The sequence below is a fragment of the Triticum urartu genome, chromosome 1A (genome assembly GCF_056163025.1).
Source record: "Triticum urartu cultivar PI428250 chromosome 1A, HENAU_Tu73, whole genome shotgun sequence".
NCBI lineage: Eukaryota > Viridiplantae > Streptophyta > Magnoliopsida > Poales > Poaceae > Triticum > Triticum urartu.
Genome location: NC_141873.1, coordinates 49,966,597 through 49,983,567, shown reverse-complemented (window position 1 = coordinate 49,983,567; position 16,971 = coordinate 49,966,597). Strand labels below are relative to the sequence as shown.

Below are 16,971 nucleotides of genomic sequence, written 5' to 3'. Positions count from 1 at the left end.
TCATGGCGCCGTGGTTTGCAAGCTAAACTTGCGGTTAGTTGGAAGAGCTTAGGGTAAGTGCAAGTGTCGTGCATGCACATGTTTTTGCTTTGTGAAGGAGAGAAGAGGAAATAGGATGCACGTGTCGCGATTTCGAGACCAGCTGGTACGGTTGGGGTAAGTCTCCTCGTGAGCTTTATCAGACAGATTTTCCGCAACTTCACCACGCGCATCTAGCCCTAAAACCACACCATGTCTCTTTATGGGCACTAGTGGTTGGGGCGCCACCTGGTGGCGCCGCTTGAGGCGTGATGGTGCAGTGCCTCATTTGTTGCTGCCCATTCAGCTTGCTTGTTTGTTCCATATTGTGACATGAACATTTCTAGGAGGCTTAGCAGATAAATATGCTAGTTACATGCATCAGTGAGTTACATGGATAGGTCTCCAAAAATAATCAAATTATATGAGCTGATGTTCATAACTGATTGATATTTGTTAGGAAAGGAAGCATCTCGTACTTAGTGCACATGAGGACACTAGGCATGTGTTGCAACAGAGAAATTGCAAGTTCAGATACACTTAAACTGAATATATAGATAATGAGGACCACCCATTACAGTTGGTCCAAAGGTAGTGTAGCACATTTGCTTGTATTTATAGCACAGGAAAGAAGACATACGGAGATACAACCAGATGGCATGGAAAATGCATTACAGACAACTCTTATTACTGTCACCGCTCTCCACTACCCGGCAGCACTGAGCCGACGCTCGCCTTCATCATCGTCGGTTCGGCATCGTAGTGTACTCCTTGACAAAGACCACACCCTCTCACGGGGCAGATTACATAATTTTTTTTTGCCTTGGCTAGCAACTAACTAAAGCATTTGGGAGACTGATCTTCTTAAGGAATGACATGCAAGTGAGTTTGGTCGTCTAACAAATATCATTTCTTTAAGTAGAAAACCACAATCTTATAGTGAATTTATAAATTAAGTAAAGAACTTCACAACAATAAACAACTAACAACATTGCCATTTAGGCTTGTAAGGCCACAAGATTCAAATACAGGCTCGATTATTACCTGCAAAATGTTAAGAAGAGATCTGATAACATTGTGGTTCTTCAGGATATCAATGCTTTGGCCCGCCTGTCGAATTATTTCAGCCCATTTTTTTCAAATCAAACTGATCACAAGATAACCTTGTAAAGACTATCCTTAAGAGAAATGATAAAGAAGGTAAAAATGCATGCTAGAAGCGAACCTGATTAGGAAGGCTCATCAATCTCTTCAGGTATTCGTCCCTCTTAGACTCTTGGTATTATCAGATTCAACTTCAATTATATGACCCACCTGAACAGTGAGCACGAAGGCACAAATGATATCAGATTCAGCTTGAATCATGTGGCCGTCCTGAGCGACTCGATTTATTCAACATACCAATTCACAAAGCGTATGAATCTGGTGTGGCCCAAGATCAAGAATTGTCGTAGCAAGGATGACATCAGTTCAGAAACATGGGAAAGCTTCTGTGATGCCTCTAGGGTGAGCACAACAAGCCACAAATACTACCAAAATTAACTAACTTCTATGTGTTCCACAGTTCAAAATTACAGGAATATGTTCAATCCATTACAAAATTATACAGACTAAAAATACAAGTCTCATCCCAAATAATACATGATTACACATGGATAGGACCAATCATTTAATCTAACAGCTATCACTGGAAACATATAATTACAGAATTTGTCCAGAATACATACCCTCTTGTCAAAGAAAAGATTACATACAGTTGAAATAAAATCTGGCATACAAGCCTGCAAGAAATCCATCAATATGTAATACGAGTAACCTGAAAAACAAGATTGATACAAACACTTGTTCTCAACGAATGCAACTGAATCAGCTATGAAACTATATGAGTAATCTTTAAAATAGAATATGACCTCAAATAGTTGAGACCAACTTTCTTATATAGTATAGAAACTTCATAGGAAAACATTTTAAACAAAAATATTTAGGGTCAGTAGGCATCCATGCGGTAATAAACATAAAAAAATACGTATGTGCGGTCGTCTCGACCTTCCACGTAATTCAGCACAAAAGCATATAATCTATTTATCTACGTTAGATGACAAGAATAAGAAACAGATGGAACCATTTAATCAAGCAGCTATCACTGAAACATATAATTACAAAAGAAGTAACCAACCTAGTCCCTATTCGGAAAGGATTCATCTTCCTGGAAACACATAATATTTATGAGAGCACGCCACTATCACACAATCATCAGCTGATACATGCATGATAATATTTATGAGAAGCAAATCAATAGAAGTATGTCCAAACTGGGAAATAATGAAATATACTCTAGTATATTGTAAATGTAACTGACGTCCTTCTTTTTATAGTTACAAGTCAGTGGGAGATCTCTCCCACTGTCCTTTGCTCCTAAAAAAAACTCTATTGTAACAAAAGTACATTAAAACCACGGTCAATTTCACGGGTTGTGCAATTATTTTGGACCATTGGTAAGGCAATCAAGAGTGCACTTCTAATACAACAATTCCAACAACTCAATGCATCCAGCCACAAACATGGTATAATTTTTTTCCTAATGTTGTACTAATTACATATAACCATTGGGAGAAAGGAATCAAGAACCCAAAATAAATCTGAACAGGAGAGGTCTTCCATCTAGACATTGCAGCTGGCCACCCACTCGTACCTCTTAATCAACGAGCTACTGAAGCGAGCGTGGCAGAGTGCCATGGGAACCTAGCGACGACGAAAGAAACTAACGCATTGAGAGGGAACTACGATAGGAGAAAGGGATAAGGAGGGAAAGACATTGGATGAGAAGGTCACCTGGCTTCCTCGCCGGCGAGGACATGATAATGTTCCAGTCTATGGAGAGCTTACCTTAGCTCGATGACCTTTATCCAAACAAAAACACCTTTTGCAATGGTCCCTAAGAGAACCATGGAAAGCAACTTTAATGGTCCATTGCTCATCTATCCATCTATGATAAAAAAATCATGTATAAGAAAATAACAACTTAGCATAGGCATTACTGCTTGTATGGATAACTAAATGTTGAGGAAAAAGTGGTACCTATTCCTCTCTCAAATCTGTGTATACAATACTGTAGGCATGGCAATTAGAATAATTTTATGCTCTGAACTCCAGTTACCAATCCCCTTAACCCTTTTTTTGTAGAGAGGAGTTCCAAATGGTTGGTATCCTGGATACTATGTCCATCTGAACTTCTGTGGTAAGACAATGATGTACAATTACAAAGTGGGTCTGAAAGTGAAGTAATCCTCCATTTGGATCATCTAGTAGTCTTGATCAGATTTACCTACAAGGGAGAGTCATCAGTAAGATAGGAGTTTCCAATAGGTATTAATACATAACCTATGATACCCCTGATTACTGGAAGGTTAGTACATACCTGGAAATTTGACTTCCGGTGTATGTTCAATTAACAGTACTGAAGAACTGAATACTCAAGAATATCCAATCACAATTCCGTAGTCGCAAAAACTGCAGCTATATGTGAACTCTATCTAAGACTGACATTAGAAATCTATGCCTCTCTATCAAGAATATCTAATCACCATTCTATAGTTGCAATCCCCATATTCTGTTTCCTTCCTTGCATTGATTTTTTTTATCAGAACAAGCTAGTGTCAATAAATTTAAGCTAGGCATGGTGATTTCTCAGGATCCAAATAACCAATATGAGAGATAGATGGCATGTGCTTCCTTTAGCTTTGTCAATTCAGAACATAGCCCCACTAAACATCTATTAGCTCCAGCGTTTTCCCTTCTTCCTCACCAGAACATGAAGAAGAAAGCACAAGCATCAATGATCACAAATATGGACATTATCTACAGTCCAACTTATTTGAAAGCCCAGTCTAGAGTTCTTGCTTGAAGAATTGAAGTTCTTCCTGATTGACAACTCAAGCATTTCTTGTACTAACCAAGAGCAGAACAATACAATTAACGTTCATTGTTACATCACTAGTCTTACAATTGAACAAATTGGAAGAAGAAGTTTATATAGAAATTTAATCAATAATCATGTACACTGGAGACCCTATCGCCATATCAACAACTTTAATTCAGTATAAATCGGTAAAAAACTTGATAGAACCAACCATTATATAAATGCTCTCATGTATCACCCGGCAAGTTTACTCTCTGCACTGTATCTTGGCTATTAGTTAATTATTAGTTCAGGTGATCAGTACCCAAGCGGACTAAAAAACAAGTGGGGTGGTGAATCCAAATTCAAGACTGGTGTATTATAGTGGTAGAGATATTGGTATACACAGAACACGACACTGCAATGATAAGTACTAATTCTGTAGTTTTGTTGCATAAAAAGAATTGAACAATCCGGTGATCCAAGTATATAGGTAGAGGTTCTATACATAACTTAAGGAATAAGGAATATATATAGCATAGTAACATATAGTGTATTTTTTCGAGTCACACATGTAACTGAAAATACAGGAGTAGGCAGATCTAATGAAGCTCTCCTCCAGCAGATTTTTCAATCGGTTGCCAAAAGAGTTTAGCCTCAGTGGCATGTGCTTGTGACGAGACAAAAGAAGGAACATGATGGAAGAAGAACAAACCTGACCACACGAATGGAGAAGAAGAGGCAACCCATCGCCGTAGACAGAAGGAAACCGCCGGCGACCGAGAGCGCGTCCTCCATGAGCGGGAGGAACACGACGTGTGTTGCTCATCCGGGGCGCCTCCTTCTGGGTAGTGTTTTGGGCCTGCACCTCCGCCCCCAGCCCTCCACCGGATTGGAGCACCGGCGCTTCGATCCCCATCATCGATCTTCCTGGGGTCGGTGAAGAGCCGGGGAATAGAAGGTCATGCTCTTCCCCGCTTGGCACTCCATGGAACCTCGCCAACACCGAGTTCCCTCCCGAGGATGAGCAGCGAGACGCAGACCCACGGCCGGCGGTCCCGGCCGCTGCCGTATAGCAGATCGAGTAGCACTTGTCGGAAACCTCCATGGATCCTGATTCGTGATTGAGAGGCAAAACAGGAGATTATGGGAGAGGGAAGATTTGCGGATGCTTGTAGAGGCCGTGAGGGAAGGGGAGGAGGTGTCGGCGCAGCATCGGGAGCGCGAGGTGGGGTCGCTTGAGGAGGCGCGTGGGAGAGGGAACGATAGAGAGAGCAGGTCGCGTGCGTGGGGACTGGGGAGGTCAGCGGCACAAACCCCGATCCCTTTTCTTCCTTTCTTCTCTCTCGCGTTTTTTCTCTCTATCGCCAACGATCGCCCCTTCTCCCTTCAAAAAAAAAAAAAAACGATCGCCCCTTCTGCGCAGCTGAATGTGTTTAATGCGTCCACGGATATTGAAATGAGAACCGCCTTTGCAATCGTGTGCCATGAATTCGTCCACATATATATTTCAAATGAAATTTGAACAAACCATGCAAGCCCGATTTTCATCTAGAGCGGGCCAAATTCATTGCATTTCTTACTTATTTTAATTTTAACCTAATCAAAATCTTCGCCGCCGTGGGGGCGTCTGTGTTCCACGCCATCTCTTCCTCATGTCCGGCAGGCTCGGAAATGAAGCTGGGGTTTGACTTTAAAAAAAACCTGATAACCTTGTATTTTGAAAAAAAAACAAAGTACAAAAATATGGAAACCCAACAATGCCTACGGCTTGACAAAACCGCATCTGGCGCATTGGTGCTGGCATAGTAAAGTTCAGCGCCAAGGAAACTGACGCTAAACAAAAGTGTTAGATTTGGTTAAGGTTTTAGAGTGAGGTTATTTTTGGCTGATGAACATCTGGAAAAATGACCTGCACACCGGCATCGCAAATATTGTCCCTTTTCTGTACTCTGATTTCGTCCTAGTATTTTGTAAGTAAACAGACAACCGTGGCAGCTGCCTACGCATTTTCCGTGAAGCCCCTCCGTTTCTCCTAATGGATATCAGGACTGTGAATTGATTTGAATTAAGACTTCAACTCAACTTCAAAAAAAAAGTTATAAACGAGAGGAAGATACCCCTCGCAAAAGAAGAAATAGTACCTCATCTCATGTGCCAAGTTCAGTTATGGCATATCAATCGGCTCCCCTGGCGAGAGAGATGCCTGGAGCTATGGCATATCAAACCGCACCTTCATCAGAACTGAAGGGCCTTGCACCAATAAACCATCGTCACGTCAATCCGGAGATGCCTGGACGGAGGGACGTCGCTGCCTCCAGAGGGGGTTCTTTTTCGTTCCCTTTTTCCTTCCTCCTTTGATCCTTTGGACCTGCATGATGTAAACTTTGCTCCCTGCTAAATATCTATAAGAAAAGGCCAGCACTTAGCAGGATCTTTCAGAAAAAATAAAGGTTCCCCCTGCATTTCTTTCTATGGGATCAATCATGGTTGTGTCTACAGTCTGGGCAAAGTCATGCTTAGTTGAAATTCTGCCGGAACTCGGACTCAAATATTCAGTATAGAAATGTAAGAACAGAAGTAGTGTTGAAAACTCTCCACAAGTTTAGTACGGTACATAAGTATTATCTACTCTGTCACTCTGACCGGCCAATGCTTCGTCACCTATGAAATCACCTTTTTATGCAAGCTGGGAAAGCACAAACTGCATGGACCCAACACTATGAACAGCGCAATTTGCCAACTGAAGTTTCTAATGTTTTGCTGGAAACTTTGAATAGAATATATAACTGAACCTGAACATCACCACAATGACCAGAGTAGTAAATGCAGGTGTTATATTCATACATGGTACAATGATGAATGATAAAAGTATAAACTTTGCATAACCAAAAAGCTTAGTGGATAGTTGCAGCAGATAGGCAAACTTTAGGTGTCTTAAGATTATCTGGGAAAATAGCATAAACATTGGATTTGTCTTGGTTTTTATTGCGAACTCAGCTGAGAAAGCAGAATAAGTAGTTTGAATCAGAATTGAGTGTCAACGCATTCCTTTCTTTAGTCCGTGTAATCTAAGAAAACAGAAAACTATTTTCCGGTCAGAACAGTTCTACAGAAACAAAATAGGATAGCTCCCTATTGAGTACATTAAATAAGAGAGAATAATCCTGTACAAGTTTCTAGCAAGTTGAACTGGAGGAGGCTGTGCGCTTCACATTAAGAAAGGACACTCACATGTTCAGAAGAACACAGCGTCGAATAAGACATCATTAAGAACAATTTAGTATCTCTACGTACTGCCGAAGATGCACAAGAACATACTCCTGGATCCACACACTCCTACTGGTCTGGTCAACCTTTTTAAGTATGCATAGTTCCATCAAGCATCAAGTAACCGAATGGCTCCCTTATTTACCAAAGTCTTACTCACCACCCCTCTGGAGCACAACTCAGCCAGCATTTCCCGTGCCTCCTTGACCAGGCCTTCATAAGCCAAGCCTTCAATCAATATAGTGTAAGTCGATTCGTTTGGCATGCAGCCATTTGATACCATGTAGGTAAACAGATCGATAGCACTATGTGTTTCACGCCTTTTGCAAAGCCCAAGAAGTATCGCGTTGTACAGCACAGTGTTGGGCCTTATGCCCATGTCTTGCACTTTACAAAATGCTTTGATCGCTTCTTCGATTCTGTCTTCCCGACAAAGGCCAGAAGATATTGTCGAGTAAGTGATTATATCCGGCTGGAGCCCTTTGGTTACCATTTCATTCAGCAGCTCTAAAGCTTCCTCTGTCTTGCCGGCTTTGGTAAGGCCATCGATGACGGTGTTGTAGCTAATCAAGACAGGGGTGCAGCCTTTGTCCTTGAGTTGATGAAGCAACTCAACAGCGGCATCAACCTCCCCACCGCGACACAGCGCGGTAAGAAGAGTGTTGTATGAGACGATGTCGGGGTAACAGCCGCTGGACACCATCAGTTCCACAAACGCCATGGCTCTATCCATCTTCTTTTGCTTGCAGAACGCGTGAAGTATCGGGTTGTAGCTCAACGAATTGGGCGTGCACCCGTACTTTGGGATCTGATCAAGAATCTCCATCGCAGGCTCGACCAATCCTCTCCGGCACAAAAAGCTGATGAGCATGTTGAATGTCACCACATTTGGGGGGCACCCCTTGCGACTCATCTCAGCCATGAGCTTCTCGGCGTCCTCCCACCGCTCCGCGGTACACAAGCCCTTCAACACAATGTTGTAGCTGACGGTGTTCGGCTCGCATCCGTTGGACGGCAGGCTCTTCAAGAACTCCATGGCGTCATCGACCCGCCCTTCCTGGCAAATGCCGTTGACGACGACGTTGTAGGTGATTATGTCCGGGGCGCACCCCTTGTCGCGCATCTCGTCGAGCAGCTTCATGGCCTGCTTGTACCCGCTCCTCTTGCAGGTGGCCTCGAGCAGGATGGTGTAGGTGACCACGTCGGGGACGCACCCACGGCGGAGCATATCGTCGAGCACCGCGAGGGCATTGTCGGTCCTGCCGCGCCCGCACAGGCCGCGGATGAGGGTGTTGTAGGTGTAGGCGTCGGGCTCCATGGGCATCGCCGCGACGAGCCGGCGCGCGTTGTCGAGCTGCCCCGTGACGCAGTACCCGGCGACCATGGCGTTGTAGGCCATGACGTCGGGCTCGCAGGCGGCCAGCACGCGCCGGGCCTCCGCGGTGCGCCCGGACGCGCACAGCTTCTTGATGAGCGCGGCGCAGGGCCCCGGTGCGGCGGCGGCCGCGGAAGGGTCGAGGCCCGCCATGGACTCGACGAGCCGGAGGGCCCCCTCGAGGTCGCCGCGGCGGACCAGCCCTCGCAGGCGGTCGTTGGAGGCGGCGGCGCTGCGGTGGGGGACGGCATTGGGAGCCGCGGCGGCGCCGGCATAGGCCAGGGTGAGGCGTGGTTTGGGGGCGGCGGTTTTGGGCGTGGGGAGGGAAGGGTATGGGTGCGAGGAGGCGAAGGTGGGGAGGGCGGACATGGCGGGAGGCGGCGCTGCTGCCGGCGGCGCCATCTTTGCTCGTGCCGCGGCGACGATAAGGTTGTGAGTGGGGCGGTGGAGGCGTGGAGACCTTGGAGCCTCGGAGTTTTTTTCTACGAGACTACGAAAGCCCGTCGGCTGTGCAGGCCTCATTTTCGCTAACGTAATTGGGCTTCCATTTCTCAAAAAAAAAAGCAGCAAAGGATATACCCAAAAAGAAAAGGCAGCCCTTTGCTTAAAATAAATATCAAAGGCTGCCCAAATTATGTAGGCAATTATTAAACCATTTTGAACCAAGATTGATCCGAATAGAACGAATTCAAACTTCTCCTATAAAAGTTCCCCGTGCGAAATTTATACAAAAAAAGAGTAATTAAAAGGGAGAATGAATTTGAGGCATGCTAAATGCGCCCAATGAAAACTGGACTGAACAATGCTGGTAAGAAATGTCGGTTGGGCTGCGCGTAGATGAGGCCCATGTGTAAAGGTGGCCCGGCGCCCCAGAACGACAAGTTCTTCAACGACAGTCCAGTTTCTCTTTCCTCGCTGACCGACGGCGCTCATCTGCGGTGGCCGGTGGCTTCGCCGGATGTGAATCCCCCCCTCCCGGTCCCCGTAGCCACGCGCCCTTGCCCTCTGTCCGCCTCGTACCCTGCGCCCTCCCTGCTTGCCGGCGACGGCTTGGGCAGCCTCTGCTCCGTCGCCAATCCTCAGGTAGCGCCCGATGCCTCCCCAATCCGCTCTAATACAGATAGAGATAGAGTGTGTTTTTCTAGTTTGGAGGACTAGTGTTACTAATGTTTGATGCGGCCGTTAGCCTGTTGTTACTTATGGCTCATATGTTGGTAACATTCGCTAATTACATGGGGGATCTATTATTCGATGCACTTCCGGTTAGATGGATTTTTCCTGATATGTGTAATCTCATCTGCTGCATCATATGTTACATATTTATCACATGGTGTTGTTAGTAGTGCACAAACGTGCAGGAACCATGGTTTATACCATCAAACAATGAAACAAAATGTACGGGAAAGATTCTTGAGACCCAAATATGAGCTGCCAGCTCTTTTTCTTAAGCAGTTACCGATAAATCCTTCTATTCCTCAATGACGAATGAAGTAACTTATTGCTGTGGGAAATTCCTTGGTCAAGCTAACATTAATATTCATCCTACTTTTCCCTCTACTTCTTGATTGTTATTGTCCAGCACCTCCTTTGAACTTTTTGCAGACATATATATATTTGCTTCCCGGTTCTTCATTTGAAATTTAATCTTTCTGAATGCTAGTGATTTTTGGCAAAATGGATCCTGAAGATCTCAGTGACTCGGAGGAAGAAGATGATGAGATGATGCTACTCATTTTGCCAGCTTTATATCTGGCTTCTGCTGGGTACGAGGCAAAACGTACACGATATCGCAGTGGCGCAGAATGGATATGCGAAGTTCTTGAAGACGAACGAGGTCAGGGCTATCCGAAACTTTGGATTGAACCTCATGTTCTCCGTGAATTTTCACAGTATGTTAGGTCAAAACATCTCCTGCGGAATACAAGAGGTGTTTCTGTGGAAGAGCAGATCGGCATGTTTGTGTACATGCTCTCACGAAACGCTAATTTTGACCAACTAAGTGATAGATTTGAGCGCAGCAGAGAGACCATCCATAGACATATCAAGGCATGCTTTGATGCGATCGTCTCACTGAAAGGTGACTTTGTGAAGCATCCTGGAACTAAGACTCATTGGAAAATATTATCTGATCCGCATTTCGGGCCATACTTTGAGGTAAGTGTGTGTAACTTAAGGTTGCCTAGTTTCGTAACTTGTATGCTTTTCTGTTACATCTCAATTACTTAGTAGATGTTTTCTCTTGCAGAACTGTATAGGAGCAATCGATGGAATTCATGTCCCGTTGACAATATCAGATAGGGAAGCGGCTCCATATCGAAATAGAGAAGGATCCATCACTCAAAATGTTATGCTTGCTTGTGATTTTGATCTCAATTTTGTCCATGTGTCCTCTGGCTGGGAAGGCTCTGCACCTGATGCAGAGGTCTTGCATTCTGCCATAGAATCTGGATTTCAAGTTCCAAGAGGCAAATATTATTTGGTAGATGGGGGTTATCCGAACACTCCTTCTTTTCTTGCTCCTTATAGCGGGATCCCTTACCATATCGAAGAGCAGGAGCAGAGAAGTTGCCCAGCAAGAGACTACAAGGAGTTGTTCAACCTTCGCCATGCACAACTGCATGGCCATATAAAAGATGCTATAGGTCTATTAAAGATGAGATTTCCAGTTTTAAAGGTTGCGACATCATACCGGTTAGAGACTCAACTGAAAATTCCAGCAGCGGCAGTAGTGTTGCATAACATAATTCAGAGGCAAGAAGATGCTGAAGGACCCTCAGTTAACCAAACAATCCCAATCGATACCCGTGAAAGTGGGAATGGCGCACATGGCCATGTTGTTTCAGCACTCAACAATCAGTGTGACACGGGCGGTGCTTTAAGAGACGATATTGCAAAGAGGATGTGGGCAGATTACGTAATAAATATGTGATTTTTCATATTTCTTACGCACCGAAGGTAAAAAAGAGGAAAGGATGTACTAGTCCTCTAAAGCCTTTGGGGTTTGCCTAGACTGACACAAGAGAAGTGGGCAGCCTGAAGGAAGAATCAAATCAATGGAAAACAATCCTCAATTTCGATGTCTCATGATGCTTCTCGTTTGAAGAATGCTTCGTACTGGTAGATTTTTTCTTCTTCTTTCCTCTGAATCAAGACTCCAAGATTTGTAGTAAAGTTGGGATTGGACGTGTTAATGCGGGTTTTGACTGCCTGGTCTGACTCTGCTTTTGTTGCTTAGGCTTCAAGACATGTATCAGCAGCAAAGTTTATGTTGACCCCTACTTTCTTTGCAATTCTTATCATCGATCAGTGTATTCCGGTTGCTCTTCTATTTTTCTTATTTTTCTGAACACAAGCTCTACCAAACTTGGCACTTGCCTGCCTCTACCTAAGAAATGCGCAATACAAGATTGGCCTGCAATAATCAGTGCAAAGTTGTGTATTCCTGAAGTAGAGTTGAGACCATGTCAGCTATATACAGTGGTTCGCATTGCTCCCTCGTCAATATATGAGGCCCCCTGAGCCGTACTTAAACACATCATTTTTTGTGGTAAAGTTCATTTCTATTGATTTTGTCGTCAGACTTTGGCGAGCTTCCGAGATTTTGCCTTTACTCACAGAGACGGCTTGAAATGTTACCAGTTGCATTCGGCTGGTATGGTTGAGCCTGTTCCAGGTTCAGTTTGCAATAATGACAGCGACGGTGCGGCTGTTTCGGTAGTTAGATTTTGTAGACTTGACAATGCCTGCCCAGGATAACGGATAGCAAATTCCCTACTAAAAACTGACTACCAAATCCTGGACTTTGCAGTAGTGCTAAACCAACTTCAGTTAGTCAATAACTGGTCATGAATATGCAGGGAGAAACTATGCCTGGTGCTCATCCGCAGGCATTGTCCGTCATGAATAGGTTTGCTTTTGACTGTGCAAAGTGTAAATACGACGCATGGAAAAGAGAGTAGAAGTACCCTGGCCTGAATTAATGGAAGACACCGACATCACATCGTAAGTTTTCTAGTAGTAGAATATGTATAGGCAACAGGCTCAAAATGATTTAGCATAGGTTTATGAAAGGGGCCAGTATGGTCTCGTGTCAATCCCCAACAAGTACGGCTGCATGCCACCAGCCAACAGCGAAATCTTTCATGGTAAAAACAGTATTTTGATGGTGGATTTCAGTCGACTGTATCAGTTCCATGTGACTAATATCATGCTAAAAAAGTGCAATTTTTTTCAAAAAAAAAATTGACTGCACATTCTGGATTATAATCTGATGGGGTAACATGAGTAGGAGTACTTGATCATAAGAAAGCAATCTTCTGTTTCCAAACTCAAAGTGAATGGCATGTTCATCATAGTACAAGGCCCCAACTGACAAAAACAGAGGCAGCAAAAGAGGCATCTGCATTGTACTACCAATGCGAAAAAGACACTCCATAAAGAAAACAAACTTTTTCTCTTTCTTTCTGTAAAAGAAAACAACCACCCCACAAGATTGCATTTTGGCACATGCCATCTCTCTTCTCATGGCCTCCCCCTAAACCCCAACCAAACCCTTCTGGAGTCTCTGTGGTACGATAATCCTATCTTCTCTTTCTTGTTTTCCCCAAAGAAATGTAGCTTTTGATCCTTGCAGGTACAGTACTACTTTTGACCCTTCTGGAGTACAGCAGAATGCAGACCAAACAGGCCCGGTTTCCATGTGTGCTCATCTCAGGTTGATGCTAGGATGGGTATCCTCGGTTGCAAGGGTGGCAGAAGCCTCTAAACTGCTTTTGACCATGCAGCGAACCAACCTTGCACTAGTAAAATAAAAGTAATTCCTTTTTCTTTATTACCAGACCAATCAATGTCTTGATGAGTGAAAATATAATGCTACTTTTTTTTTCTTTGAGTTGGGAAATATAATGCTATGCTAGTAAGTAGGAGTAGATTGCTGCGTATTCTGGAGTAGCAAAAACGTAACCAAGCATTACTTCCGCATGCACTCGAATTTCCATCACCACAAATGCTTTTTCTTCCTCAACTTTGTTCTTTCGGCTAGCTGCCAGAAGATCCGGTATTCAAAAAATCTCAAAACTCTCGGCATTTTACTGTCCAAAAAATTAAACAAATTTTGAATTCAAACCATTTGAGCTCATAATATAAATATTCTTCGCTAATAACGGCTCAAAACCTCGATTGTTCCAGTGGGTACTCAAGCACGTCTCATTCTAGGTCGACTTCCTCGTTCTACCAGCACATCACTCGTTGTTACAGTCGGATTTGGCAAATCCGTCCCCTTATATGTCCACGGACGCATCCGGACACGCCCCTCATATATTGTGCGAGGTAGCTACATATCTCAAATCTCGGCTCTCAAATCCAGTCGACACTCTCGGTCCCTACTCGCACACAACCCTAGCCATCATTATGCTATTTCTCTCACGGTTGATGCTTTCGGTGGTGTCATTCCGTCAACCGTGTGCACGGCCGTTCAGGAAAGCAGGCCTTCAGAACCCTGCCTTTTGCGATCCTGCACCGAGAGACCGGCGATAAGGTTTTTGGAGAGCGTCTCTGCGCGACTGCTCCTTGTTTGTCATCGTCTTGGTGTCGACTACTTCCCCGACATCGGCCCCATGGCTATCGCCGCCGCCGCCGCCAAGAAGAAGGCTGCAGAGGCAGCTTTACCCTAGCCTATTGGAGAGCATGATCTTACCATCCCTATTTACTCTGTTCATGTGGTAGTCGTATTTATTGTGTTCATAGATGTTTTGGTTTTATGTTTGGTACATGGTTGTTTAGATATCGGTACGAGCTTCATACTTTTATTCCAAGCATCATCATGATTTATTCATCATGGATTAAATAAACTAATAAAAAGTTGCTAATTTACCCATCAAAACCGTGACTACGTGTAGCTTGAGGCGGTTGTATTTTATTAGTACTCCTACAATATTAGGGTTGGTTCCTCTATACATTCAGTTCCGAAGGTCCCTGATAGGGGACATATGGCTACATCTTGTGTGCAGGTTGATGGAGGTTAACCATTCTGATGAGGCTGATACGCTTCAGTGGAAACTGTCGATGGCAGGAGTTTTCTAGGTGAAGTCCATGTATCTAGATTTAATAGACTCTGGTTAAATCCCAAAATCGCTTTATATTTGGAAGATTAAAGTGTCTTTAAAAATAAAAAATTATGTGGCTTGCACACAAGTGATTCTGACTATGGATAACTTGGCAAAATGCAGATGGGAGTGTAGTAAACATGCTGCTTTTGCAATCATGATGAAACTATGAAACACCTTTTTCTCAAATGCCCACTAGCCAAGCTTTTATGGTGTAAGGTACATGTGGTCTTTAACATTACTCCTCCGAATAGTATTACAACTTATTTGGGATGTGGTTGGATGGACTAGAGCCTCAAATTACAACACATATTTGAGTCGGGATGTGTGCATTAATAGACAATCCATTACAATTATTTTGCAGGTCGTCTACAGAGCAACTGCATGGATCCCTATGTGGTCGTTACTCAGCCATGGTAGATTACTACTCCTTGGACCTGTGTAGCAATCGTGGAAGTAATCAGTGGCGGTTTATACCATCACGGAAGAAATTCAATCTCAATGGTCACACGACGACTTACCAAAGATAGCAGAAATCATCTGAGACACCCGGCGTTTAAGCTGGTTAGCTCAGTGGTCACCTTTTCCAGATCAGCCTCAGCCTTTTCGGCGCGCTGCGTTAGAGCGGTTTTCTCTTCGGCCCAGGAGTTTCTTTCAGCATGAAAACCGGTCTTCAGTTTTTCCATCTCCTCCAGGCTAAACTTGAATTTTAAATCGGCTTTCCGGGTCTCAGATTCTTGAATCTTCAGCTGGGTTTTTGCATCAGCCAGTTGTGATTGTAGTTCAGCAGTGGCTTCCTGTACAAACACAGAGTTACAAACACATTTATGCCCGGGTTACAGGAGTATAAGTCCCAAGCCTTTTGCAAGCAACAACACTTGGCACTTGGGGGGCTAATGCATATTTGCTCATACTGAAGAGTTCTTCCTACCGCGGTTTATATGACTAAATCCCAAGCACTTTGCAAGCGACAATACTTCGGACTTGGGGGCTAATGCATATTTGCTCATACTTTGCTAATACTTTATGATGACCCGCCAGTGCCACGAACAACCACAGACGGCTCATGGGGGCTACATGAGTAAGTTCTGATCTTTAAACACTAATAAGTACGGTTCATTCATGCTGATTAAACCGGCCCTTGAGGGCTACAGATGCAATGTTGATCATTAAAATCCGGTCTAAGTGAAAGATGGTTTTTTGAAGGATTTTTCTCAAAGATGCTTTATACTCATTGCTATTCTAAAGTCTACCGCATATTCAATTCTATTATACACAGTAGGCTTGGGGGCTGACAGGATATGCATACTGTACTTAAGCCGGAATTCATACCTCATATTTTCGATGCATTTGCTTCACCATATCAATTTCAAGATCTCGGCTGGTATGTACTTGGTTGAGGTAGCCAGACAGTACTTCACTGCCGCTCAAGTGAGAATAGTGAGCAACATCAAATCTCACTTTCCGCTTTTCAATAAACTCCTGTTTAGCGGAGTGTTTGGCCAAAATAGTTGGATTTCCCGGTTTTGGAAAGCCAGTGCTAGTAATCGTAACATTGTCGGTATGTGTCTCCGACGGTTTAACTGGGCTTGATGATCCAGCATTCAAAGGATTGAGTACTGACTGGTCACCGGAAGGGTCAGGAATCTCTGGTGGGGCCTCATGGGCAGGTTCTTCTGGTTGTTTTTCAGCAATGTCCGAGTTTGGGATTTGCTGCTCCGGTTCAGGGATTTTAGGATCTTAAACCGTTTGTCACCTTTGCCTTCTTGATAGGTTTTGCTTTTCCACTGCACGGTTCATGAGAGATCAGTACAAGTATAAGAGCATAAGGAGATGGAAAACAAAAGGGATGTTACCCAGGGGCAGTCTTGAAACCCGACAGCTGAGTTTGGGATGAATCACCGGAAGAAGGGCGAGAAATCTCCTGATAATTTGAATCGAAAGGAAAGTGGCTGATGAATAAGACCCGCCAAGGGGTAAAAAGAGTTAAGTTTGGAAAGACCTCATTTTGCCATTTTCGTGGAGCTGGAGTATTCGGTAAACCGGACGATAACTCTTCACCTCCGCTGGTCCGAGTTTGTCACCGACTCTCGTGCTGCTGTTGCTTCAAAAGAAAGTGAGGATCCAAATGAGCTAAGGGGTGCGAAAAGCTTACTTTCCGGGTTTCCCGTCAAATTTTCTGTCTTGGCAAAGGCTATGAGTCGGACGAAATAATAGTTACCTCTTCTTCAGCTGCTTGGCTGGCCCCCGTGTCATCCTGAGCATAGTCAGTGTCAATAAGGTGATTGAAAAAGGAGCCAAGGGAG

At 44.1% G+C, this 16,971-nt stretch overlaps 2 protein-coding genes across 3 annotated transcripts; one reads left to right on the top strand and one right to left on the bottom strand.

The window, feature by feature from the left end:
- Positions 1–553: 553 nt before the first annotated feature.
- LOC125545682 (uncharacterized) lies at positions 554–9,050 on the bottom strand. Of its 2 annotated transcripts, XR_015618198.1 has the most exons (4): positions 3,437–4,513; positions 3,097–3,343; positions 1,420–3,004; positions 554–1,332 (listed from the first exon to the last, which is right to left on the bottom strand). XR_015618198.1 is itself a non-coding variant. In XM_048709708.2 (2 exons), the coding sequence occupies exon 1, from the start codon at positions 8,961–8,963 to the stop codon at positions 7,296–7,298; it is 1,668 nt and encodes a 555-aa protein (XP_048565665.1). In that variant the 5' UTR covers positions 8,964–9,050; the 3' UTR covers positions 3,202–3,343; positions 4,632–7,295. The 2 variants fall into 2 exon arrangements, 1 of the variants encoding a protein (XP_048565665.1); XM_048709708.2 differs by lacking the exons at positions 554–1,332; positions 1,420–3,004; positions 3,437–4,513 and adding an exon at positions 4,632–9,050 and having other exon boundaries at positions 3,202–3,343.
- A 374-nt stretch (positions 9,051–9,424) lies between these two features.
- LOC125545673 (uncharacterized) lies at positions 9,425–11,875 on the top strand. Its single transcript, XM_048709698.2, has 3 exons — positions 9,425–9,644; positions 10,222–10,715; positions 10,807–11,875. Exons 2-3 carry the CDS (start codon positions 10,236–10,238, stop codon positions 11,488–11,490), a joined length of 1,164 nt encoding a protein of 387 aa, XP_048565655.1. The 5' UTR covers positions 9,425–9,644; positions 10,222–10,235; the 3' UTR covers positions 11,491–11,875.
- Positions 11,876–16,971: the final 5,096 nt, after the last annotated feature.

Coding starts and splice junctions, on each gene's coding strand:
- LOC125545682 (XM_048709708.2), bottom strand. CDS start 8,963: ATGGCGCCGCCGGCAGCAGCGCCGCCTCCCGCCATGTCCGCCCTCCCC.
- LOC125545673 (XM_048709698.2), top strand. CDS start 10,236: ATGGATCCTGAAGATCTCAGTGACTCGGAGGAAGAAGATGATGAGATG. Junction 10,716..10,806: donor ATTTCGGGCCATACTTTGAG/GTAAGTGTGTGT, acceptor TTTCTCTTGCAG/AACTGTATAGGAGCAATCGA.